At 44.1% G+C, this 25,588-nt stretch overlaps 12 protein-coding genes across 12 annotated transcripts; 4 read left to right on the top strand and 8 right to left on the bottom strand.

Moving 5' to 3' along the window:
* Window positions 1-1,612: 1,612 nt before the first annotated feature.
* BRETT_005132 (uncharacterized protein) lies at window positions 1,613-3,349 on the top strand (the record flags this gene model as incomplete). Its single annotated transcript, XM_041283615.1, has 1 exon — window positions 1,613-3,349. The coding sequence occupies one exon, from the start codon at window positions 1,613-1,615 to the stop codon at window positions 3,347-3,349; it is 1,737 nt and encodes a 578-aa protein (XP_041136967.1).
* A 927-nt stretch (window positions 3,350-4,276) lies between these two features.
* Window positions 4,277-4,552, bottom strand: NHP6 (Non-histone chromosomal protein 6; the record flags this gene model as incomplete). Its single annotated transcript, XM_041283616.1, has 1 exon — window positions 4,277-4,552. The coding sequence occupies one exon, from the start codon at window positions 4,550-4,552 to the stop codon at window positions 4,277-4,279; it is 276 nt and encodes a 91-aa protein (XP_041136968.1).
* A 2,033-nt stretch (window positions 4,553-6,585) lies between these two features.
* On the bottom strand, window positions 6,586-9,144 carry BRETT_005134 (uncharacterized protein; the record flags this gene model as incomplete). The annotated part of the gene is made up of 1 exon (XM_041283617.1): window positions 6,586-9,144. The coding sequence occupies one exon, from the start codon at window positions 9,142-9,144 to the stop codon at window positions 6,586-6,588; it is 2,559 nt and encodes an 852-aa protein (XP_041136969.1).
* A 1,111-nt stretch (window positions 9,145-10,255) lies between these two features.
* Window positions 10,256-11,729, bottom strand: FBA1 (Fructose-bisphosphate aldolase 1; the record flags this gene model as incomplete). The annotated part of the gene is made up of 3 exons (XM_041283618.1): window positions 10,256-10,975; window positions 11,032-11,346; window positions 11,601-11,729. 3 exons carry the CDS (start codon window positions 11,727-11,729, stop codon window positions 10,256-10,258), a joined length of 1,164 nt encoding a protein of 387 aa, XP_041136970.1.
* Window positions 11,730-12,707: 978 nt separating this feature from the next.
* Window positions 12,708-13,049, top strand: BRETT_005136 (uncharacterized protein; the record flags this gene model as incomplete). Its single annotated transcript, XM_041283619.1, has 1 exon — window positions 12,708-13,049. The coding sequence occupies one exon, from the start codon at window positions 12,708-12,710 to the stop codon at window positions 13,047-13,049; it is 342 nt and encodes a 113-aa protein (XP_041136971.1).
* Window positions 13,050-13,183: 134 nt separating this feature from the next.
* On the bottom strand, window positions 13,184-14,293 carry BRETT_005137 (uncharacterized protein; the record flags this gene model as incomplete). Its single annotated transcript, XM_041283620.1, has 1 exon — window positions 13,184-14,293. The coding sequence occupies one exon, from the start codon at window positions 14,291-14,293 to the stop codon at window positions 13,184-13,186; it is 1,110 nt and encodes a 369-aa protein (XP_041136972.1).
* A 280-nt stretch (window positions 14,294-14,573) lies between these two features.
* On the top strand, window positions 14,574-16,055 carry BRETT_005138 (uncharacterized protein; the record flags this gene model as incomplete). The annotated part of the gene is made up of 1 exon (XM_041283621.1): window positions 14,574-16,055. One exon carries the CDS (start codon window positions 14,574-14,576, stop codon window positions 16,053-16,055), a length of 1,482 nt encoding a protein of 493 aa, XP_041136973.1.
* Window positions 16,056-16,372: 317 nt separating this feature from the next.
* On the bottom strand, window positions 16,373-16,983 carry ATG8 (ubiquitin-like protein atg8; the record flags this gene model as incomplete). Its single annotated transcript, XM_041283622.1, has 2 exons — window positions 16,373-16,704; window positions 16,950-16,983. 2 exons carry the CDS (start codon window positions 16,981-16,983, stop codon window positions 16,373-16,375), a joined length of 366 nt encoding a protein of 121 aa, XP_041136974.1.
* An 809-nt stretch (window positions 16,984-17,792) lies between these two features.
* BRETT_005140 (uncharacterized protein) lies at window positions 17,793-18,431 on the bottom strand (the record flags this gene model as incomplete). Its single annotated transcript, XM_041283623.1, has 1 exon — window positions 17,793-18,431. The coding sequence occupies one exon, from the start codon at window positions 18,429-18,431 to the stop codon at window positions 17,793-17,795; it is 639 nt and encodes a 212-aa protein (XP_041136975.1).
* A 328-nt stretch (window positions 18,432-18,759) lies between these two features.
* BRETT_005141 (uncharacterized protein) lies at window positions 18,760-19,860 on the bottom strand (the record flags this gene model as incomplete). The annotated part of the gene is made up of 1 exon (XM_041283624.1): window positions 18,760-19,860. One exon carries the CDS (start codon window positions 19,858-19,860, stop codon window positions 18,760-18,762), a length of 1,101 nt encoding a protein of 366 aa, XP_041136976.1.
* Window positions 19,861-22,255: 2,395 nt separating this feature from the next.
* On the top strand, window positions 22,256-23,875 carry CCT6 (T-complex protein 1 subunit zeta; the record flags this gene model as incomplete). Its single annotated transcript, XM_041283625.1, has 1 exon — window positions 22,256-23,875. One exon carries the CDS (start codon window positions 22,256-22,258, stop codon window positions 23,873-23,875), a length of 1,620 nt encoding a protein of 539 aa, XP_041136977.1.
* A 484-nt stretch (window positions 23,876-24,359) lies between these two features.
* BRETT_005143 (uncharacterized protein) lies at window positions 24,360-25,295 on the bottom strand (the record flags this gene model as incomplete). The annotated part of the gene is made up of 1 exon (XM_041283626.1): window positions 24,360-25,295. The coding sequence occupies one exon, from the start codon at window positions 25,293-25,295 to the stop codon at window positions 24,360-24,362; it is 936 nt and encodes a 311-aa protein (XP_041136978.1).
* Between the last annotated feature and the right edge of the window lie 293 nt (window positions 25,296-25,588).

Here is a 25,588-nt window from a genome sequence, read left to right on the forward strand (position 1 = left end):
GGAAAAATCTCGAGCAAAAGCCTCCCCTTTCCTTTGAAAGCTCTTTGAGTGATGCTGTTTGCTAAATGACGGGAAATATGTTCAGCTAACACCTAAATGAGTGTAGGTGGCTAGTTGAGCGCAAAAAAAGGTCCGAAATAAAAAAAAAATGATGATTGATGACTGGGAGAATTCGGGAGTAAGGAGTATGCTGAATCGGTTCGATTGCAGCTGGAAGCTCGAAAATGCTAGTGGGTATTTTAAAATCGCCAAAGACAACTAGTTTAAATGCGGTTGTATCAGTAAAACCAGGCTGAGGAGAAAAAGAGATATGAGAAAAAGGAAGGAAGTAGAAGTGAGGAAAACAGAAAATTGTAAATATTTAAATTTATTTACTTATCGAGAATAAACAAAATTTCTTCGATTCTTCGCGAAACCGCCGATATTTTTTATTTTTAGTGAAAAAAAAGAAGCGGGAGTATTTTCCATTACGTAAGAGGTCTTTCTGTGCAGATAACCTTGAAAGTATTTATAATGCTGATAGAAAGGAAGATAACGCTGAAATGGGGAGAAATCCGAATTGGAATGTTAACACACACCTGTTAACCTTGATATTCCCAAATCAACCATGGTCCTAATATTTGTTGTAGTATCTAACTTGTGTGTAAGTTTTAGTATAGACAAGAATATATCTTGGCTTTACATAGTTGTCATTGCGCTTTTTATACAATACCATAAATAATAGGACCTGATCCTTTTAAAACTCTGTTGTTCTATGCTTTTATTGTTTTGACAACATCCGGGCAATTTTGAAGATGTATCTTCATTTTTTGTGTGCGATTTGTTTGAACAATACCATCTAGTGTATAGATATGGAAATGATGCGATTGGGCCAAGATTAGTTCAAAAAAACGGGGTTACGCAAATATAATATTAGCTGCCGTCTTTTTGAAGAATAAATAAACCTGGAAGAAAGAACAAACACTACAAATTGTTAAACATGCATATTTAAAAAAACCTAAGAGAACGTGGTATATATGAATTATTATAGTAGCAAGTAATAACTTCTTCCTCAGCAAAATTTGACCCCACTTCCTCAACTTAACTAACAGACTAACACACCTTCACATAGGATACAGCTACGTACTTATTTTACATACACATACATTTATGGCTAACATAGCACATTTTGCACTTTGAAATGCCCTTTTCTTTAGAAAATTCTTTCAAAAAACAAAAAAAAAGGATTGCCCCGCATCCCAGCCAGTGATAATCAGCAGATTGGTCATATCAGCTAAGGATTCGCTCAATCAGGCAACAATGCGAGAAACGGCTGATTGAAAAATTTTTATTCCATTTTATTTTTCATCAGATGTGATTTAAAACTTCCATCTTTTTGTTCTTTCGGACACACTGCACGTACTCTATAGGTCCGTATTAAGCTGAATTTGTTTGTTATCAGATCATATAGACGGTCTAGAAGGCGTTCACAAGAGCTTAACACTTGCAATTCCGAAATTCTGGAGGTTAGATGCTCAGTAGTGCATTTTTATCAGTGTCTAAAGCGATTGTTAGGTTCACCAGTACAAAATTGACAACTAGAAGCAGTATTGCAACATTTTTTACAAATAGAATGAGCAGCAGTATAGCAGAAGCATCTGGCGGTGTGTCCACGACATCGCTCAAGAGAAAGCCGGATACAGGTAGCGGTAATATAGGGGGAGAAAGTGCAGAGCCAAGAAAGAAAAGACATGGAGGAAGAAGAGGCGGCAGATGGAATAAAAGAAAGATGAAAAAGCAGCAGGCAAAGCAGGATCCAGACCCAACGACTGCAGAGGGCATACTAACGAAGTTCACGATTCCGAGACTGTTGAAAGAGGAGGGAGTTTCGGCCGATAGTCTCATATTAAACGACGGGACGAAAAACTGGCGGTTCGAAGATCAGATTGTTGAGGGAGTGAAGATAAAGGCGGTTGATCTGCGTGGGGACGGGCTAGCTGTGATCGAGAGGAGTGAGGAGGCTGAGGGCGAGCGGAAAAACCTTGTTTGCGTGATTCCATTCGGGTTACCGGGAGACACAGTGAAGTTAAAGCTAAGAGAGCATCGAAAGATCATCAACGGAGCAGGATTTATCACAGCAGACCTTTTGGAGGTTCAGGAGGCGTCAGAGCTGCGGCTTGCAAACGAAAAGATCCCCTGCAAGTACTTTGGGCTCTGTTCAGGATGCCAATTGCAGCATTTAGGGTACGTGGACCAGCTCAAGCTGAAAAAAAGAACAATCGAGAACGCCTACATGTTTCTCACGAGTAAAGAGGTTCAGGAAAAAGAGGATATAGCCGGTAAGATCTGTGAGACGGTGGGCAGTCCGCTGCTTATGGGATACAGAACAAAGCTCACCCCACACTACGATCTGAAGGATGTAATTGCTGTTCCTCCCAGAATGCCAAGAATTGGATATGAGGCAAAAGGAAGGCCGGAATGGAACGGCAAGCCGGCGGAAAACAGCCGGGTCATCGACATTGAAGACTGCATCATTGGCACGCCGATTGTCCGGCAAGGTATGAAGGATGAACGGAGCCGTTTGCGGAAGAAGTTCGAGACTGAGGGCCAGATTACGAAAAAAGGCGCTACTCTTCTTTTGAGGGAGAACACAATCCCGGAGTCGGCCAAAGAGACCGCTGAGGGTTCCGTGGACATTCAAACGGGCAAAACAAGCACCATGGACTGCGAGGTTGGCGGTGAGAAATTCGTCAAAACGTGTGTGACAAGACATAAAGCCACCGTTAACGAATATGTGGACGGGTTGCACTTCACTTTTCTGGCAAACGAGTTCTTCCAGAACAACAACTCAATCCTCCCCAAAGTGTTGGAGTACGTGCAGGGGAAACTTGATCTAGGCGGCAAGGACAGCAGTTATCTTGTGGATGCATATTGTGGATCTGGTCTTTTTTCCATCGCTAGTGCCAAAAGTGTGAAGCAAAGTCTTGGTGTGGAGATTCAGCCGCAGTCGATCGACTTTGCCCGCAAGAACGCCGAGCTCAACCATATCGACAACTGCAAATTCATCGTTGGTAAGGCTGAAAAGCTTTTTGAGAGCATTGATTTTCCCAAAGATCACACTTCGGTTATTCTAGACCCACCGAGAAAGGGCTGCGATAAGGTTTTCTTGGACCAGTTGAGCAGCTTCGAGCCTAGAAGGATTGTCTACGTGTCGTGTAACGTCCATTCCCAGGCCAGGGATGTCCAAATGTTTCTCACAGACACGAAAAACGGCTCAAAATACCACATAGAGTCCATTCGGGGTTTTGACTTCTTCCCACAGACTTACCATGTTGAAAGTGTTGCCGTTTTGACCCGGGCTGAGCAGTGAGCATACCGGATTGTGCATTTCGGCCGAGTTGCGGCATCCTTTTAGCCTATATAGAATATTTTGCTAGTATTTTGCTATTGCACACAAAACCCAACCTTTACTCTTACATAATCCTTTTTTTTTTGGATGTTGCATTTTCGACTCTGAAAAGCCCACTTCCTGCTGCTTCTACGCTCAGGACGTCTCTTTTATGGCCTAGTGACATCATTGTGCCAGGGAGGCGCTTTCTGCAAATGCGATATCTAAACACAAATGCACTTATTTATAACTATAATACCGGCGCTTAGCGTGGTGGACGAAAAGAGTAATAAGCAAAACGAGAAAATGCAAAGAAAAAAAGGAAAAACAGAAAAACGCGTAAATCGATGAAAAATTCGAGGTAAACAAAAAAAAGTGGAGAAAACAGCAAGAAAGCCAAGACAAAACATATCGTGCACAAAACGAAGAAGACGGCAACCATTTTACGCCGAAAGAAACAAGATAACATGATTGGCTGAATACGAGGCCAATTGGCTGTCATTTGCCAAGAAACCCCACCATCCGTCTGTTTTATTTCATTTACCTTAAACGCAAATTTTTGTGTCTCAACTCCTTGAAATGTATACCGAAACTAGCTTAGTCGAAAAGAAGCAAAAATATAAAAGAAAGCTGTACTGATAGGAAAAGAGTGATAATAATTCAATTGCAGAAACTTATATAACCACTAATATACAACCCAAAGCGAGCTAGGGTGTCCAGCTGGCCGGGAAAAGATAACAATAACAACAATAATAAAGAAATGGGCCGTGTGCCTGTTGCTGGGAACAAGCAGGTGCAAAAATCAGCTTGCACAACAACGGGCGACTCGAACTAACTAGAGAGGGATCCAGTCATGCTGCCAATGTAGAATAAAAAAGCAAGAAAACAGGAAAGAGTGCTTTTTCAAATTTACTCTGCAGCAGCACTCTTAGTCTTCAAGTACTCAGCCTTCTCAAGCTCGTATCTCTTCTTGTCAGCAGCAGCCTTGGCATCGTAAGGCTCTCTGCCCTTCTTGTCAAGAGCCTTCCACTTCTCACCCAAGATCTTTCCAATTTGACCGAAAGCAATACCTGGATTTTCTGCTCTAACAATATCTCTCTGCTCATTGGCGAAGAACATGTAAGCAGACAACGATCTCTTTGGAGCGTTTGGGTCTTTCTTCTTTCTGGTTCCTTTTCTTCCCATTTTGATGTATAATTTATAGGTGATAGTAGAGAAAGAGGAAAGAAAAGAGGGAAAAAGATTAAAAAAGTTGTAGGAGAGAAGAAAAAAGGAAGAGTGAGGAATAGGGAAAAATATAGTGAGCAGGGGAAAGTGAGAGAGAGTAATTAAGCAGGGATTAAATATAGTGGAGATGGGAGGAAAAAAACATAGAGAAAAAAATTACTTGTGTTTAATTTTTTGTTAAAGAGGAGGTGGGGAGTAGGCAGTAAACAAAAAAAAACAAGTGATATGAAATGAAACAGTGCAAAAAAAAATTGCGAGAGAAAGCGAATTAGTGGGAAATATGGTCAGGCAGAAAAAATAAAAGATGGAAGGTGGCAACAAATAAAAATAAGTGGGAGGGATGAAAAAGTAATAGACAAGGAAATAGACAAGGAAATGAACAAGGAAATGAACAAAGATATGAAAAAGTGAAGCAAAAAGCAAAGCAAAAAGAATAATAACAGAGACATGGCATGGTAATAGAAAAAGAAATAAATTAATTGATTGTGAAAAAGAGAAATTGATCGAGGTGGATGGCTTTAAATGGCAAGGATGCACGAAAGTGCTGGTAATTAAGAAAATGTGAGGCAATAATAAAAAAAAAACATTTGGGACAGATAAAGGGGGCAGATTTACTAAAGCGGGAAAAAACAGTGAGTGTAAAGTGAGCTTTTTCAGATAGCTGGCGTTTACCGATCACCTAGGCGTTTGCTGGGCATTTGCTAGGTATTCGAGTAGGCGAGGTTGACCATGCCAAATAGTGCATATGCAAGGACCCGCTCGCCCCGTTTCGCGCCGTTTCCCAAAACGCAGAAAAAAAAAGGTCGAAAATTTTGGTGGAAATAAATAAATGCGAGCGAGGCACACCCGTGCCCTGAAAGAGATAGCCAATTAAAGCTAGAGAACATGGCCTTAGCAAGCGGACACAGATGGCAAAACAAGAATTACTAAGGGCCTGGGCCTTGGAGAGAGTGACAATAAGAATATGACTGGGTTGCTAACAATAGAAGAGGCCATGCTGGATGTGAATGTTGCGAAATTAGACACTGATAATTTTTCATGAAACCCGAAACTTGTAACTGATGGCAAGTTTTGTGAGTGTACTATTTTTATAGAGAGCGGAAAAAAGTAAGCTAGGGAAATAATATGAGGAGGGAGATAGGAAGTATGGTGTAGACATTTGTATGCGGTTGCGAAATATTATGGCAAGAAAAGTTTTGGAGAGAAATTGAGGGAAGAAAAAATAGAATGATTGGGAATTAGAGGGATAAGAATTTAAGGGAAGAATTTAAGAGAGGAAGATGAATTTGGACAGGAGGATTGAATAAGAAGAAAAGAATAGATGAGGAATTACAGAGATCGCAGTATATTCATATAGTACATATTAGAGAGATCAAGAAATGTGGTAAGCAGTCTAGTAACGAGTAAAGTGAGTAAAGTGAGTAAAGTGAGTAAAGTGAGTAAAGTGAGTAAAGTGAGTAAAGTGAGTAAAGTGAGTAAAGTGAGTAAAGTGAGTAAAGTGAGTAAAGTGAGTAAAGTGAGTAAAGTGAGTAAAGTGAGTAAAGTGAGTAAAGTGAATAAAGTCAGAGTAAAGTCAGAAAGGAAAGAAAAGTAAGCAAGAAAGTAGAAAGTATACTAAAGATCAGCAAAATCACAAACATCTCACTAGTCAAAATCACAGAAACCACTGCAGTAAACAAAACTGAAAAATACCTTCCTCGCGCTTTTATGTTCAGCTTCCACCTCTTTCATTCCACTTTCTCAGGCCCCCTTATCTCCGTGAGGGCTGTGCAAAAGTGTGGCGGTGCAGCACTTCAAAAAATTCCGTACGCCTAGTGTCAAGAAAGGTTAGATGGGATACCATTAAAGCACATAGAACAGATGGAAACATCCCACTTCTCTACATTGCCACTTGCACGCACTACATCCTAACACCTAGAGCTCTAGAAAGCATACATTGAGATTACCTAACACCTACAACAGTAGACAGAAAGTATATACAGTTGCCAAAATCAGAACCAGTCACGGTTCACGGCATAATCGTTTGATGCCGGATACTGCTGGTACTGGTTTTGGTAGTAGCCATAGGCATTTTGCGCCGAGGAGGCCTGCGCGGATCCGAATCCGGGAAGCTGCTGGGTCTGCGGTTGGGCGGCGCCACTGGCGCCACTGGCCTGCGCTGCACTCTGTTGCGCTTGCGCCTGCTGCTGCGCCTGCTGTTGCGCCTGGGCCTGGGCCTGTTGCTGTGCGGTAGGCTGCTGCTGCTGTGCGGCTGCGCCAGACTGCTGGGCCTGCGCTGCGCTCTGTTGCGCCTGCGCCTGGGCCTGCTGCTGCCGCTGGTACTGCTGGATGTACTGCTGTTGGTACTGCTGGTACTGCTGCGCATACTGTTGCGCGTACTGCTGCTGAGGGAACTGCTGTTGCACCTGCTGGTCGTAGCGCTGGCCGTACTGCTGTGCGCTCACCTTGCCCTGCGCTGGCGACCCAGCCGCCTGAACACTCTGCTGCGCTTGCTGCTGCGGCTGCGCTTGTGCACCTTGCTGCGAAGGTGACACACCGGCACCCGCCTGCGCTGCACTGCCCGCCTGCTGGTACTGGTTTCCGTAGAATTTATTCTGGAATCCCGTACCAAAAGCCGCTTGCTGCGCCTGGCTGTTCTGATAATTCATGTAATACTGATTAGCGGCAGGTGTCTGCTGCTGGTAGTACGGCATATAATAGTTGAAGTATGGGAAGTACGAAGCTGGCATGCCCATCATTCCATTGTTTGGAAGAGCGCTTGCACTGCCGACTGCGGCTGGCGATGCTGCGGAAGCGGCTGCCACGCGGTTGTACTCCGCGCTGGCTAGCGGCTGCACTTGTGCTTGTGCTTGTGGCTGCGCCTGCGATGCCTGCACCTGCTGCTGTGGAGCTGGCTGTGCAGTCTGCACATTCTGCGCTTGCTGCACCGGCTGCGCTTGCTGCGCTGGCTGCGCTTCCTGCGGCTCTATGCGCTCCTGCGGCTGCTGCGCACTCACACTCTTCTCCGCTTTATCCTGCAAACTCAAGGATCCAAACGAGATCCCATCAAGTGTGCCAACCTGCTCTGTGCCCGCAGGCAGAACAACCGGCTGCTGCTTGCGGCGCGCAATACGCACCGGCTTCCTTTGCGCCTGTGGCGCTGGCGCTGCCTGCTCTTGCTCCTCTTCTTTTTCCGGCTTTTCTTGTTTTTCTTGTTTCTCTTGTTTTTCCGGCTCCTCTTCTGGTTCCTCTTCCGGCTCCTCTTCTGGTTCCTCTTCTGGTTCTTTTTCCGGTTCTTCTTGTTTTTCCGCGTCTGCGCTCTTTGCGGCTTCCTTCTTCACCACTGGCGCACCCTCATCCTCCACCACTTCCGCTTGCGCAGCCTCCTCTGGCGCAGCCTCCTTTGCCACTTCCTCCTTTGCCACTTCCTCCTTCTTAACTGCTGGCTTCTCAACTGGCTTCACCATGTTCTTTTTCACAACCTTTTTCTTTGGCGCAAGCGCTGCCGCCCACGTCATTCCCTGCGGCTTCGAGGCCGCAGCCTTTGGCTTTGCGGCGGCCTTTGCGTGTGCGCGGTGCACCGGCGCTTGCGTTGGCGTAGGCTCCGTCTTGGCGGATGCACTCTCCTTCGGTGCACTCTCCTTTGGCTTCTGCTCGCCATTAGAGGCCTTCTCCTGCGCTGGCGCCTCCGGCTTCACGTCTGCCTTTGGCTTTGCGGCCTCGCTCTGTGCAAGTGCGCTGGCCCAGGACGAACCCTTCTTTGGTATGGCGGCCTGGGTGGCAGGCGTGTTTCTTGGCCTGCGCGGGCGTGCATCTGCCGCGCTTGCAGCTGGCACTGTAGCGGCCGGCGTTGCGGTTGCGGCTACGGCTGCGGATGCGGTTGCGGTTGAATTTGCGCCTGCGCTTGCGGCTGCGGGTTTCTGGCGCTGAAATCCCCTGCGGCCGCCCTTGGTGCGGGGCTGGTCGCGGGAATCGCCGCCCTGATAGCCGCGGTAAGAGGAGCGGGTGCGCTGTTCACGCATCTCGCGCAACTCGCGCTGCTCGCGCAATTCACGCTTCTTTTCCTCGCGGCTAATGACTGGCGCCCACTTGTGTATTGTGCCAGTCAATATTCCCTCGGAAATTTCCGAAATGTCCTGGCCTGCAATTTCGTCCTGAATCGACGCGAAATCTGCGACGGTCCACTCGGGGAAAAGTTCAGTAAGTGTTTCGAATTTTTTCCGGAGCTCCGCCGAGAGCTTCAAAGCACCGCTGCTACTTGTTGCGGAACTTCTGTATCGGGAAGACGAGCTGGAATTGTCCGACTCGTCGAAATTGGACGACCTGCCGCGATACCGGCGGCCAACCCTGTGTGGCTGATGCTGGTGCGTGTGGCGGTGTGCCTGCTGCTGCTGCTGTGCCTGGGATTCCTGTATTTGCTGTGATTGGTGGCTTTGCTGCTCGCCCTTTCCGCTTGTATTATCTTGATGTTGGGCTTGCCGACTACTGCCGGACAAACTGCTCTTGTTCTGAGCATCTGTATGCGTCTTGCTGCCGACTGCCGGCTTCGTACTGTCGACTGTTTCCGCCATTTGCTTTATAAAGTTGGAAATTTCGATGGCGAAGTGTGTTTTTTCTTTCAGCAAGTGATGAATAAAAAAAAAAAACTAGGCCCAGTTTATAACCAAAACGTGCTAATCTGTGTATCAGGTGCTGCTTCTCACTATGTAAAGTCTGTTGTCTATACTGTGTGGGCAATAGGAAGTTCAGGAAAAAGGTAGAATCCAAGTTTAAAGGAAAGAAACTATATCCGATGTTTAGCACAGGGAGAAGGGAAAATTATTTCTCGCTCGCACACAAATTTCTTTTAGCCCCAACTTTGGATTTGGGGACGAAATGAAAAACTTCACAAAACACAAGAGGGGGGGGGGGGGGAAGAAAAATTCACCAATTCGTGTTTGAGAAAAGGGGGAAGGGGGAAAGTTGGCTCGAGGAATTGTTCATTGCCCAATAATGCGCATTGCAATGACCTCGGGTGAAGAAAAAAAATTATTTCGCGGGACAGGAGAGAGCATCTCAGCATAAATGGCATCAGACGTCCATTTATATGCGGGGGCCGCATTTAATGACGCAGAAACGCATAAAGCAGATTTGGCATGCTGGCGGTGGAGCAGGGACTGGGAGTATGGAATCGGCATAAGGGGAAGGAAATGGGTAGAAGGTGGTGGTGAAAAAGCAAGGGTTGATTTGGGTGGCAACAGCTGCAGTATTGGGCAAGATATACAGGTGGAAAATGCGATGCCGAATAGTGGGACAATGGAAGTAAAATGAGATGGAATCTGGGACATGAGTGGGAAGATAGAGAGAGAAATGAGTTGGTGGAAATGAAATGGAGGCCAGGAAGTAACTGTAGTCTACGTAAATGTACAATCAATAGATATGACAAAGTATGCTTCTCATAATGTATGAATACATCGTTCAGAGACGTAGGATTATAAGAAGCAAGTAGGAAGGAACTAAGTACTAAGTAGTAATCGATAGCACAAAAAACCAAGTAATAAGAAGAAAGTGGTACCAGTAGAAAGAAAGAATTGAGTAATAGTACTAAAAAGTAACTAACACACACTACATACTACACATCCCTTAACATGAAATCACATTCGGATCATATATAAAGCTAGATTCGTAAGATCAAGAAACAACTTAGTTACCCAACTGTCCCTTGGTAGAGAAGATTCCCAAAAGCTCGTCGATTCTGTTGTACATGGTCTTCTCACCCTCTCTGACCCATCTTCTTGGATCGTAGTACTTCTTGTTTGGAAGATCGTCACCCTCTGGGTTTCCGACCTGGTGAGCAAGGTAGGCCTGGTACTTCAAGACGTAGTCTCTGACACCAGTCAAGTAAGCCCACTGGGTATCGGTATCGATGTTAACCTTGACGATTCCGAGGCTGATGGCCTTTCTGTACTCGTCGTTGGTAGAACCGGAACCACCGTGGAACACCAAGAACAAAGGCTTGTCCTCAGAGGTGCCCAACTGCTTCTTGGCGTACTTCTGGTGCTCACCGAGAAGCTCTGGTCTCAAGACAACGTTACCTGGCTTGTAAACACCGTGGACGTTACCGAAAGCTGCGGCAATGGAGAAGTTTGGAGAAATTGGCGAGAGAGCCTTGTAGACGCTGAACACAGTCTCGGAAGAAGTGTACAAAGCGTCCTTCTCGGCACTTTCGTTGTTGACACCGTCCTCCTCACCTCCGGTGATACCAATCTCCATCTCGAGCCACTGGTCCATCTTGGCCATTCTCTTGAAGTACTTGGCGCAGGTCGAGATGTTGTAGTCGTCGTTCTCAGCGGACAAGTCCAACATGTGCGACGAGAACAAAGGCTCGCCGTGCTTGGCGAAGTATTCCTCATCGGCCTTCAACTACCGTCAAACCATGGGAGCAACTTTCTGGCACAGTGGTCCGAGTGCATGATGACTGGAATTCCGTAAGTTGGGGCGATGGATCTGATGTAGTGGGCAGCTGCAACGGCACCGGCGATAGAAGCAGCCTGGTTCTCGTTGCTGACACCTTTACCAGCAAAGAAAGCAGCACCTCCGTTCGAAGTTTGCAGGATAATTGGTGAGTTGTTGTCTCTAGCGGCCTGCAAAGCGGCAACTGCGGTAGAGGACGAGGTGACGTTCACGGCAGGGATGGCGAAACCCTTCTGGTGGGCGTATTTGAAGAGGTTGATAACGTCATCTCCGACGATAACACCTGTCTTTCTCTTAAGGAAGTCGAGAGTCATATTGTACTAAATGTGGAACTGTGTGGATGCAAATTAATAATCTGTCCTTGAATAAAGGGAGGAAGAAGAAGGAAGAGGAAGGAAAAAGAGAAAAAGGTAAAGGAAAAGTGCCAAAGGGATAAACGCAAGGCCTTGTCCTCAAAGTTATCGATGGTTGGAATTTCACAAGATTTATATATACTGCAGAAAAAAAGCAAGGACGGGATACAAGGAAAAAAAAAAAAAAAAAAAAAAAAAAAAAAACAGCCCATCAATCGCACCTGCAACCAAAGAAGCTGGTGGAAGATCGGGCCACCTTGCCGGCCAATGCAGACACCTGGCCTCAGCCGTGGAATCGGCATGGCAGAACCACCCGGAGCTTTTGGGCCGGAGGAAAGCAAGCCGCCCATTGTTCCGCTTGGTCACTTTGGATCTCCGCTGAGGAATCATGCCGCTTTTTTTGGCATGCCACCCACCTCGCTTTTTTTTCCATTGTACTTGCGATTCATTTTTTCACTCGCACTGTATTTTCCCGACTGCTCCGACACATTTCGCACCCTCTGTGTTTGCCAATTTTTCACTCATGCTACTTGTCCTGCCTACATTGTTTTCGTTTCTGGAAATCATCCCATCATGCCTGTTAATGCGCTGCCTAAAAAATTTTCCATCGCTGATTTTCCGTACTAACGTTTTCCGGCTGTATTTGAAATTTATTTCCAATTTATCTTATTTTATCTTAATTATTTTGTCCTATCGTCACTATTAATTTTATCTTACTATCTTATTCTATTTATTTGATCTGTTTAATTGATTTACTTTCTATTCATTTGATCTATTTACTCCAACTATTAATCTATTTATTCCACCTATTAATCTATCTATTAATCTTTTTATTCCATCTATTTATCTATTTATCCCTTCTATTTATCTATTTATTCTATCCTCCCTCCCTGTCCCATCCCTTGTCTCCGCAAGGTCTTTTTGTGGGCTTCAAACTCCTCCACCGTGCTTTTTCTACTACTCTTTGCCGCTCTGGCCTCGAATTCCTCCTTCTCATTATTCTATTTATTTCACTCTCACTTTTTTCTTTCCTGCACAGCCTTACCCCATCTCCTTCCCCAAACCTCCGTACTCCGACACACCCGTGCACCACACACTTTTCGGCATTTTTTTTTCTGTCCCATGGAAAAAGTCGGCAGTCATCGTCTTATTCAAGCCCGCGGGTGTCTTATTTAATCTACACATCATTATATTATTTTTTCCCGTGATTTCACTGCCCATCTTCCGGAACCTTCTCCTCAATTAAACCAACAGCCTTTCATCCGCCCACATTGCGTCACTCCTGGCCTCACACGACTGATTATTTGCCTCTGTTCAGTAATCAAAACATGGCGCTTAACTCATCCCGGCTTCTTTCGGACTTGGATAACAAAATCGAACTTTTACTGTCCAAATTTCAGGAAATATGCCAACTTGCCCAAGTCGACGATAGAGAATATGAAACGCAGTCGGTGGAATCTCTTCAAATTGAGTCCAATGCATCGACAATTACTCGTATAGCTGAAGAACTTCTCGGAGTGACTAGATTACTTAAAGAGGAATGGATTTTGGGACAGACGAAGGTGGTTGACCCGGAGAATGACGCTAATCATCTCTCTGCTAAGCAGTTGGTCGACTTATATAGCAAGGTGAACACACTTTTGGACGATGTTACAAGTGTAAAGAAATGAATAACAAACTACCACACGGGTGCGCAGTTGCGCAACCATGCGCTATGCACTCCGATAAGCGCAGCCTGGCGCATGCAGCCTGCCTTTTATAATTACTATTCCTGTCTCCATAAACTTTCATGCTTGTTTACACATCATTCGCTCATGTCCAACCGGTCACAAATCTCCATACCGAAACTACTATTGAGAATTTGGACGATGCTGCCAAATAAAAATTGAAATTTGGTGTCCTCAAGCTCATCCACAGTTAAAAGGCACTCCATAAAGCTCTCCTGAAGTTCGGATAAGTCAACATTGAAAGTATCATCCGCATCCTCTTGATAGTCGTCTTTCTTTCTGAGGCGGCGCAATATCTTAAGTTGCATGTTAACATTCTTTAGAAACTCATAGCTCTCGCTTTTTTGCTGCTTTAAGAGCCGCCCACTTCGAAGAAAAAGATCCAATAGTGTTTTCCACTGCTGATAAGCCCCCTGGTTGTTTAATATCGCTGCTAGAATAAAGCTGAATTTGAACTCCGCCAAATAACGCTGCATAAAGTCACAGGTCACTCCCTGGTTAAACTCCTTTTCTATTATCCATGTTCTGTCGAGGTAATCCTCCATTTTATTTTTACTTTCTGCCTTGACTAATGTTTTTTTATCACTGATGTCAATTACGCTCATTTTCAATGTATTCTCGTTCAATCTCTTTAAGCCAGTCGTTAGATCATCCATGTATTTACGATCTCTTTCGTTTGTATTTCGTCGTTTCATGATTGCCTCATCTAATTTTCGGATCTCCAATGTTGTAGCATCTTCCGAAGTCACATTTCCTGTATCATTACTTAGATATTTACGATAATCAAATCCATCCATGATGCTTTTAGGGTCTATTCCAAATTCTTCGATACCGCTCTGATAGTTAGCCATTTTTGAGACGTACATCTCTTCGGTAATGCCATACTGGACTCCATTTTGAAGTTCTACCGTCTCGATTTTGATGAATATACTATCAATTGCATCCTTGGAGTGTTCCAGGCTTATGAGAATCACCGTTCCGGATTTTGCATTCACAAATCTGCCAACTCGAGAGCTGTTTATAGTATCTGTTATGTGGATAAGATGACATCCCGGTGGGATTAGTTTTATACCCTGAAAATTTACATATGTATCCGTTTTGTAGAAAAGCGTATCTATTCCCACCTGATATTGTGCTGAATGAAGATTTTGGAATAAAGCACATGCCGTGCCTTCAACCGTGTTCATCGTAACTCGAGTCCGTGGGCTTATATATGAATATTCTTGGTTGTTGTCAGATTGTATCATTGGAAAAACGGCGAAAACCATGTTGCGCTATTCCGCGCATGGGGTGCGAGGAGCTGGCGCCGGAGATCAAAGGGGTGTTAGGATGTACAAAGTCTTTTTTTGAACCAAAATTCAGCATATTTTATGATAAGGTTAATCACGCACTTCATGTATAGAGATGGATGCTTTTGCTTGAATTATGTTAATCCCGATTGAACGAGTAGAAAAGTTAAGCTTAAAGATGTCACATCAGCTCAAAGTGGGTCTTGAAATACACACGCAGCTTAAAACTGCAAGAAAGCTTTTTTCACTTTCGCATAACAACACATCACTATTAAGTACAAAACCGAACTCTGAGGTGTCATTTTTTGATGTCAGCTTACCAGGAACACAGCCCTTGTTGAATCCAGAGGTTCTATTTTGTGCTCTAAAGTGTGCAGTTGCAATGAATTGCCAAGTCCACCCGGAATCACGGTTTGACAGAAAGCATTATTTTTACGGAGATCAACCTTTGGGGTACCAAATAACACAGAGATACCATGCATTGGCTAATGACGGGTGGGTGAAACTGACAAGGAGGTATGATGGGCTCCCAGAGGACCGGAAAATCCGCATTGAACAGATCCAAATTGAGCAAGATACAGGAAGATCTCTATATCGGCTGGAGGAAGGTACTACAGATATTGACTTTAACCGGTCGAATATTCCACTAATTGAAATGGTGACAAAGCCGGACTTTAGCAGCATTGAGCAGGTGCGTTCCTTTATCAAGAAGTATGCGAGAATGCTTCAGAATTTGGACGTTTGTACAGGTGAGTTGGAAACAGGGGCAATTCGTGTTGATGTCAACGTTAATGTTGATGAACATCCCAGGGTTGAGCTCAAGAACATTCCTACAACTCCAGCAATCGTGAGCGCTCTCAGATACGAGTACACCCGGCAGTGTGAAGTCATTGAAAGAGGAGAAAAGGTGGCAGATGTGGAAACTAGAGGCTGGGATGGAAAGAAGACTTATCGGCTTAGATCGAAAGAAGATGCCATTGATTACAGATATATGCCGGATCCAGAGCTCCCTGCCATTCGTTTAGATACTGAAGATGTGCTGGCGGGTATAAAGAGCATAATGCCGCCTACTATTGAGCAACAGATGGACGATTTAATGGAAAACTTTGAGCTTAAGTTGAGAGATGTCAACATTTTGATGTCGAATCCCAAATTACTTCAGTACTACGTGCAACTTTATGCAGAGGTTGTTGGCCATTTAAAGCTCGAGAACCCCATTAACTGGGTGGTGCACGATTTGTTGGGATGCATTTCAAAATCAGAGCTGGACTTTTCCAGCGATATTTTACCTGTAAGGCAGTTTGCAACTCTATTAAGCCTAGTTGCTGATAAAACACTGACGAAAAGAAACGCAAAGCTCTTGTTGATGCATCTGGTAAACAATTCTGGGGATCGCAACAAGCCGCTTTTGGATCTTGTGAACGCATTCAACATGAATTCGAAAAAAGAATCCACGAGTGGAGACGAGGCCTCGCATGTTGAAGAAATATGCAGTTTAGTGCTCAAGAACAATCAGAATATCGTTTATGATATCATTGACAAGGGGAAAAGCAGCAAGATAAACTTCCTAATTGGCCAGTGCATGAGGGAATGCCATGGAAAAATAGATGCTCAGGAATTCCGTGTGGTATTGGATAAACAGCTTGCAGCAAAGATTTAAACAGAAGTATGCGGGACATATTTGGCTATCGGTGTATCTTCCTATAATGGAAACTTCCATGCATACACGCCCGACCGCCGACATATATTTAAACTTGGCATCGCTTGCCTATACATATTCGAATCTGTAAATACATACATACGTGTATACATGCACAAATGTGAACGAACACAATTTTGTACCTGAACCGTTAATTTTGCATAATAATATACCGATATCGAAAAAGAAACGAAAATCTGGGGATAAATATAAAATAGCCCCTTTTAAGCAGCAGTTAAAAGTATATCCCTCTTCAATCTGCAATTTGAAGCGGTATCCTAGTTACCTAATGAATTTCCAAACGTGTTTTCTCCGCTGTAAAGGATGTATAAAAATCCGTCGTCATCTTTGTACTGGTCATATATCTGGCTCATCAGAGCTCCAGTTGGTGGAAGGATGTCATTAACAAATATGAAAATAGCTTTTTCGGAAGGAAGATGAATGCGGCGTCTAATCACATAGACAAACTGACCCACAGTAAGGTCGGATGGAACAAGATACTTTCTCTTGTCAATTTCTGGAATATCCGACTCTTCCACTTTTTCACAAATGACAGGAACCCTATCCTGGAATTTTGTACGAATTCGAAGCGATTCAGCCTTCCTCTTCTCTGTGGTTAAAAGTTAGTATGAGTAATTCTAAATGATAAAATAAAATAAAAAAAAACAATAAAAACAAAAATAAAAAAGAAAGCGCGATAAGGGAAAACTTTAACAGGGCTGATGCCGGATGAGCGAAATGCTCAGTGAAGGGCAAACAACAGAAGCATGATTGGTAAACACAGAATAGATCTGTGATACATCACAATTTGATACCTTGAAATAAATCTTCCGGGCGGCTATATATGGAACTTACCAAAGGGATGCTCGTCTTTGAACTGAGACCTCATGTTCGTGAATTAGGTGTCAAACTTGTATCTGAGGAACGGATGGTATTTTTCACTAACTGATAGGATCAGAATAGACAATTGACTCTTTATTTGATCCAGAAAGTATAGATGCTCTTCAATTGCTTGTATATGCGCGTAATTGACAGATATTCCAACTATCTTGCTAATTATTAGCACTGATGATTTTACTTCTTTGAGAAGTATAATCTGGAAACTTTATTGCCGATATTAGTGTGATACGTCCACAAAAGCACGACAATGTTCTTTAGTAAAAAACACAGTGTAATTGAAATATGTGTGATGGATATGAGATAGCAAAGTCTTTCTTAGAAATTAAAAAAGAGGAGATTTGATGGGTGGGCATCTGTCCGTTTATATAGCGATGATTATACAGGCAAAAAAAAAAAAAAAAAAAACTTGAACAATAAGGAGCACGCATTGTTTTAAATTAGCGTTGATTAGATAAGCTGTTTAGCACACCTAATCGCGAGATCTGCCTCAATCGAAATAGCTAAAAAAGACCACCTGTAGTAGCATATTATTTCTTCAATAAAACATTAATATGCGTAAAAAAATGTTGGAAATACATGTGTAACAGCTTCTGTCATCAAAATGCACTTTGTCAATTAATATCCACTCTCAGTGATAACTCAAGCCTCAAGAAAATGTGTTGCCGATTAAAGCTAGCAAGAAATGTTATCCATCATAATCTAGGTTTGTGGCTATATATCGCATTAAAGGAGAAAATAATCATGTTCAACGAGCACCTATTTATCATAATATTGCATTTAGGTTTGCGTTACTCTGTATTAATCCGCCAGAAGATAGGAAATGTAACATAATATTGAGATTATGAGAACTACCACGTAACCAGTCTTATATCCTCTAGGTACGCTTACCTTATCATTATTGTTATCATACACCAATCTAGCTTCATCATCTAAAGGTATACTTTGCCTCTCCTTCGTATCTAGTTCAATAATAGCGTGTTGTCCGTTTGCTTCAATACTGTGTGCAGAAATATTTTTCAAATGCTGTTTCACCACCGGTTTCACATATTTTAAGGGAAGAGGACAACCTAAATCATGATACTTCTTTATTCCCTGTCTTTTTATTGCATTTTCCGCGGAGTAACTCAACGGAAGTGGCTGTCCTATGACCTTATTGGGCCCTGAAACTTTTCTTATTTTGATTTTTCTAGTTGGTACCGAGTCATTTTCTGCTGTTTCCACTTCTGGCGGCTTTGAAGTACCCTCAATATTCTTTTTAGTCTTGTTCATTTCTTTCTTCTCGGCTTGAGCTCCCAATTGCTCCAGCATTTGCCGCTTTAGTCGTCCAATAAAATCATTATCATTCGCCACTGCTTTATTCGGCTTGCTTGGTTTAATTGTGTTGTACTCAAGCGGTAACGGCTCACCAATATCGATTGGAGTTGTATCCGACATCATGAATTAATCATGCATTCGCAAATTGTGTGCCTTGAGCACTTTGATTTTGCATGTGGATAAAGTTACGAACTAAGCACCTGTAAATCAATAAACCGACAACCATGGATTGAAATCGAAGCTGAAAAAAAAAGATGTGCGAGGTGCAAAAAAGAAAGAGCGACGGAAAGTAAAGCGTCGATCGACGCAAATCAACCGTTATCTACAAACCCCATCTATTAATTGACAAACTGTACCATTATCTGCGCCGCAAACACATTTATTCATTTCTATATATACGATACACTACCGAGTGCAAATTGCACCAGAGACTCTGCCAGAAAGCCCCCTGCTATTGCCGATTGAGCAAGAAATCGACCTTGATCTCGGTAGCTCTTTTTTTTGGCTCTTTTGGTGATTTCAAGGCTGTCCGGGTGGCACCAGTACCTCCAGGAAACTTGGATGTAGTAAAATCAACGGCCATCACTTTTCCCGTACCGGGAAATGGGCCATTCCGTAGTTTAGAGTACGCCGAACCACAGCTTGTGCCAAATATTGGTGGTAAAATGCGAATACTGTCGTTTGTCGGCAGCTTGTTAAGGGTTTGTGGCATATCTGGAGCAGGATGATCCAGCAAGCTCGGTCGGAATGCCTGTTCTGGTGGCGATGAGTGTGTTTCGGTTGTGTTTTCATCTTTTATGCTACCGGTCTGCTGAAGTGCTTCGTTACTTTCTTCATCTTTGACCGTTTTCATGCGTCTTCTTCTCCTTTTTATGACACCCTTCTTCAAGTTGACTGGTCTGTGAACCCCGTGCAGCCGATAGTACAAGCCACAAGCGTTACAGATAGTGTTCCCACTATCATCCCGCCTCCAAAGTGGAGTAACGGTAGTTCCGCAGTTGTAGCAGGCAACAGTAAGCGAAGAAAACGATTTTCCCACATTCAAAGTATCACCGGAAGCTCGACTCTTGTCTTTTCCACATGTACAGTCGGCACAAACAGCCCGTGTGCCGCAAAACTCGCTCTTAACTTTGGGACACCCCATATCACGCTGAAACGACAATTTCATCACCTTGTTGTTGAAAGCAGGGCACCCCTTGCAGGATTTCGAGCCGCCAGTTCCATTACAGTGACCATATCCCTGACACGTGCCTCCTGTCCTAATTGCGAGCTGCTCAGACTTCGTCATTGACACCAAAAGAGGTGGCTTTTTCAAATTAACAGGCCGATGGCATTTATTCGCTCGGTAATAAAGTCCGCACGCATTGCATGTCAGTTTTCCGTCCGGCGTTCTCCGCCAAAGCGGAGTTTCTGTAGCACCGCAGTTTTCACACACGTGGCTTTCGTTTCTTCCCCGACTTTGACTTCTTGGTTTGCGATTTGGTTTTGCAATCGGTGATTTTCCCTCCTCTTCTCCGTTCAAAGTCGGCTTTTTGGCCTTGCGGGCGCACATTATACTATATGGCTTCTCCGACAAGCCCGCTGCTTCTTTTTGCCGACGGTATTCTTAGAATTATGCCCCAAATCAGGCGTTTTTGTCGACTAATCTGAATAGTCGCTTTGAACCTGGTTGCAAAAATATCGATGTAACCGATTCGAGACCGCCTATTCTCTATATATTTTCTATCTTTTCAGCAGGTGGAATCTTCCAGAAAGCCAGGACTTGTGCCAAACGTGTATATGAAAACAGCCTGTAACCAACACGATTCCAATACCAAGAAAGGTGTATGATGAGATCCAGCTGTAATTTTTTCCTGTATATATTTTTTGCTACGTGCATTTTAATTTTTACCTATCAGTACAGTGAAATTTTTGGGTGCCTGCGAAAGCGATCTTTACCGAACAGTGCGAATCATCGAGCATTATTTGCTCAAACAGGAAATATGGCCGAGCACGTACTTGGCATCATTTGCCATAGGAACGCTTGGCACACGCTGATTCCCACATTTAAAGAATGCTGGTGTGTGCATACTTACGGCTGAATCTTACCACGGCTTTCCAGCCTAATTTTAACAGGTATCAGATATGCTTTTGCCTACTTCTGCGAATCGATAATGTAGCCCTACATACTTAGAAATAAACCCGCGCTTCCAGAATTTCCGGGCTACTGATTTTTGATCTCCAGCCAATAAACACCCGCGAAATGGTCATCCGGAAAATGAAGAGATGCGAAAAGTGGGAAAGGTGTAAGAAAAAGTGCTTGTCAGCCACCATTTTTACAACATGTGGCGCAACATTTTTCGCTTGTCCCGGAATTCAAATGTAGATAAACTCCACCGCAAATTTTGAACCGGGCAATGACAAATTAGTTTTCATGCATTGTTTATTGGGCAAAGCTGCCGTTTAGATGGTTATTTCAGATTTATTACCTGTCAAAATTCTTGAAATCGTATCATTCCTGTATGCCAAGCCGAGAAAAACAAAAAGTACGGATTTACGTGTAACTCCGCCCAACAGTATGGTTGATTTAAGGATTCTTGAATTAAGCGATGCTAACAACTTCTAAAAAAGTTGCTTTCTTGTACGGAGAACTGACTGATTGTGGCCACACAACTATAATGATTAATTGTGGCAACACACATATCTTTTACCCAAATAATAATTGAAAAATAATCGTTGGAAAATCAATAGTGGGCCATCCAAAAGCCGATCATCGTGATTTCTATAATAGAGAAAAAAACTCTTTCATTCTAAATACCTGTATTTGGTTTTTGCGAGATTATGAATTGGCAGTTCTCAATTACGTATATTTGCTAGTTATTTTGCCAAAAATACCATTATTCGTTAATCTATTCTTTGTCAAAGATTTCATATTTTCCCTAGCTATTCGATTAATTGATTAAATTTCCTCTTAGTTTCTAACAAGTCTTAGTGCATGAGATCGAAAAAAAAAAACTGTTACTGTTCCCTATTTGGGTATTCGGAGGTGGCAAAATTCAAGTAAAATGAATTGATGTGCAGAATAGCATAGTCTTGAGTATAAGATAAAAATATAATGCAAATTAGCAGTGTAGAATTAATACATCACACACTCTAAAATCAGCATTTAAATGTTAAAACAATTGTGGATAAGCAAACTGAGCAAACGGAAATGCAAATGTCATTTTCAGGTTTTTTTTCATGAATAATGAATGGCCGATAGAGAAAAATGCGTGTAACTAGATGTTAAATACTGATGGGATCTAAGTGCGGGATTCGAATTGGATAGTGGGCCACTATTGAAAAGACAAAAAAGAGCGGGGTAACTTTTTTGTGCAAAAGCGGAACTGTGGATTCAAACAATAGTGATTTTTTAACATTTACGTCCCTTATCTTAGAATTGATTAGCCTTATTCTAAAGTTACAGCCTGAAGAAGATGTTGAAATATATCCCGCGTCTGTGGGCACCCGACACACGGACTAGAGGATCGGGCACATGCCTGCGCAAGGCTTCAGCATAAAGGACTTCCGCATAAATTATCTACACACAAATTGCCCGCACACAAATCGTCTTCCCGAAAATGCCTTCGCATAAAGTTTGCAAAGTCGGCGCTGCATAAAGTACATTCATAAATCAGGAATTGCTTCATAAAATCATTACATAAAGCTTTCATAAATTTGCCCCACATAAATTACGCTCTGGACGAATTCGCGTGCGTGCTCAATTATGCAGGACACACGCAGAAAAAAGTTTCGAGTGAAAAAATAAAACTAAAAATAAAAGCAAAAATGAGATGGCGATTTGCACAGTATACGTAAAGTTCATCAGGAAGCCGGTTTAAGCTCATAAACAGGTGTAAGAGCATTCAGCAAAGTCGAAACAAGGCGGTGTGAGAGCAGGAAGCAAAGCAATACACAGCAAAAATAGCATGAGTGCAATCCAGCTTTTAAATCCAAAGGCTGAGTCTCTCAGAAGACAGCAGGCTCTTCAAGTGAATATAAGTGCAGCAGAAGGTCTTCAGGATGTTCTTTCGAGCAACTTGGGGCCAAAGGGCACAATGAAGATGTTGGTGGACGGCTCGGGCGGCATCAAAATCACAAAAGACGGCCAAGTTCTCCTCAAAGAGATGCAAATACAGTCTCCAACTGCAGTTATGATTGCAAGAGCAGCTACTGCACAAGATGATGTGACTGGAGACGGCACTACAACGGTTGTTTTGCTTGTTGGTGAGCTTCTCCGGCAGGCGGAGATATATTTGAACGAGGGAATCCACCCAAGAGTGATCACGGATGGATTTGAAAAGGCCAAAAGTGCAGCTTTGGAGTATTTGTCGGGATTCGGAAAGACACTCGGCAGCGAGGAAGACATGCAGGTGGACCGGGAGTTGCTGTTGCAGGTGGCACGAACATCCTTGGGCACGAAGTTGAGCCCGGAGTTGACCGAGGTGTTGACTCCAGTGGTGACAGATGCAGTTTTGGCGATACAAAACGACAAAATCGCTTCGGATGTCGACTTGCACATGATAGAAATCATGCCGATGATGCACGAGACCGCCGAGGAGACCGAGTTGGTCAAGGGCCTCGTGTTGGACCACGGGGCAAGGCATCCAGACATGCCTAAGCGGTTGGAAAATGCCTCGATTCTCACTTTGAACGTGAGTCTTGAGTACGAAAAGACGGAGGTCAACTCCGGGTTCTACTACTCGAATGCCGAACAGAGGGAGCGGTTGGTGGCGTCCGAGCGGAAGTTCGTCGACGAGAAGTTGAAGAAGATCATCGATTTGAAGAATCAGGTCTGCGGAGACGACGCAACAAAAGGCTTTGTCGTGATCAACCAGAAAGGCATCGACCCCATGTCTTTGGACATTTTCGCAAAAAACGGCATCCTGGCCCTCCGCAGAGCAAAGAGACGCAACATGGAGAGATTGCAGCTTTGCTGTGGTGGCACAGCCATGAACTCGGTCGATGATTTGACCCCTGAGGTGCTTGGACATGCCGGATTGGTGTTCGAGAAGACTTTGGGTGAGGAAAAGTTCACATTTGTGACGGACGTGCAGAACCCAAAGTCCGTGACCATACTGATTAAAGGCGCCCACAACTACGTCGTTCAGCAGGTCAAGGATGCTGTGCGTGACGGGTTGAGGGCTGTCAACAATGTTCTCAAAGATAAAAGACTCATCCCCGGTGCCGGTGCATTCTGGATGTCTTGCTCAAGACACCTTTTGGAAAATAAGATCATAAGCAGGGGAAGATCGAAGCCCGGTATCCGAGCTTTTGCCGAGGCACTTCTTGTCGTGCCAAAAACGTTGGCCAAGAACTCGGGGCTAGACACCTTGGAGTCGATCTCCGACTGCCAGGATGAAATCGACCAGGGTGAGGTCGTCGGGCTCGACTTGGAGTCCGGCGAGCCGATCGACCCGTCGATCGACGGTGTCTGGGACTCCTTCCGGGTCATCCGCAACGCCATTTCCGGCGCCACCGGCATCGCCTCCAATCTTTTGCTATGTGACGAGTTGCTCAAGGCCGGCCGGTCCTCGTTGAAGAACTGAGAGGTGTGTGTCTGCAAGGATTTGCTTTTTATACTTTTGCCGTAGTCCCGGTGTAAGGGTGTGCAAAGATGTGCGTGTAGCCACTACAGTTACAAATAATATCAAATAGCAGTAAGTAACACTCAATAGATCTATCACAACGTACATAACCATTAGGAACGTATCCAACGACAACAAAAAGGCAGAAAGATAAAAAAATCCATGAGCTGGACCTCCACGTAGTAAACATGAAACCAAGTCAGCGTACAGTCAAAAAAAAGGATTAAGGAGAAATCGTCATATCAAAGAGAAAGCAAGTCCAGCCCCGAAAAGCAGTAATCCAACACAAGTAACACATGGGTAATGAGAAAAAAAGAGAGAAAGAGAAATAAAAGCACAAACGTAATTTCCAGGAGAATAAGAGAAAAACAATAAAGATAAGATCGAGCCAAGCAAGGCAGAGCTACATTCGTTCACCGCCTCAACTCCCCTTGCACAGCCCTGCCTAGCCCCAGACGGAAGTATTTGTATTAGTGGTAGCATTAGTTCCCCAGATATTCCTGTTCAGAAACAGGCCGATCGACCCGTCGGTCTGGGAGGACGATGGAGACGGAGCCTGCAATTTCCCGTCGGCAAGTAGACCCGAGAATCCGCCGGAACTAGTGTGCTGGAGCATCGATCCAGGGCAGGAAGCATCGTTGGCGAAAAGTTGCAAGCCTGGATTTCCGTTCTTGGTGAAAAAAGACGTCCGGTCGGCACCCGACGAAGATGAGGAAATCGACGAGTTATTGGACGAAATCGGGTCGATCTCCCTAAGCAATTCGAGACTTAAGGGAGAGCTGGATCTCAAGGAGTTGGCATCGGAAGAAAAAACAGCTGAAGACGACGAATTCGACGAGAACGACCCGCCGCTCGACGTTTTGAGCAACTGCGGCATTTGAGGTGCCATCTGGCCCATTTGATTCGCCAAAAATGTCTCATTGGTCTGCAGAGCAGGTGCAGGGGTGCCATTTGCAGTAAAATGCCCACCCGGAGTCTGTGAATAGACGCCGTTGCCGAAATACTGCCGATTCAGCATGTTTTCGGCCTCCTGCTGCTGCTTCTGCTGCAGTTGAAGCTGCATTTGCAGCTGGTACCTGGTCTCAGAGTAGTAATTCTGCGCCTGTGCCACCGGAACAGCCGGAACAGCCCGCTGGAATGCCCGCTGGTATCCCCGTTGGCATAACTCTGCCGTGTTGTTCCCCCGCTGGTAATTGTGACAGTTGCCAACGCTGAAATTATTCTGGTGCAAACAACGTTGTTGCAACTGCTGCTGTGGCTGAGGAGGCATCTGTGGCTGTGCTCCTGCAACGAATCCGTGCGCAATCTGGTATCTGCGGAATGTCTTCACTGCCCGGTCGATGTCTAAGTATTGGTCTTCGAAAGCTGTGGCTTGCGACATGTTGCAAATCTGGTGTAAGGAGGCGTTGTAGAGCTATCGAAGTGGAAAACGTGAAGTTGGAAGATGGAAGACGTGGAAAACGTGAAAAGGGCGAAAAGACAATGTGTCAGGATGTCAAGATGTGGATCAGATGCCCTGTGATGCGTCGCCGAGTCAATATTATGGCAACCTATGCTATGGATACAAGTGAAAAAAAAATGAATATGCAGGAAATGTGAGATCAAAGCAATTTGGGCTCTGGATGGGTTTCAGCAGGTGTCCACAAGTACAGTATTGCACATGGGCTTGGCAAT

This window comes from Brettanomyces bruxellensis, chromosome 7 (genome assembly GCF_011074885.1).
Source record: "Brettanomyces bruxellensis chromosome 7, complete sequence".
Classification (NCBI taxonomy): domain Eukaryota; kingdom Fungi; phylum Ascomycota; class Pichiomycetes; order Pichiales; family Pichiaceae; genus Brettanomyces; species Brettanomyces bruxellensis.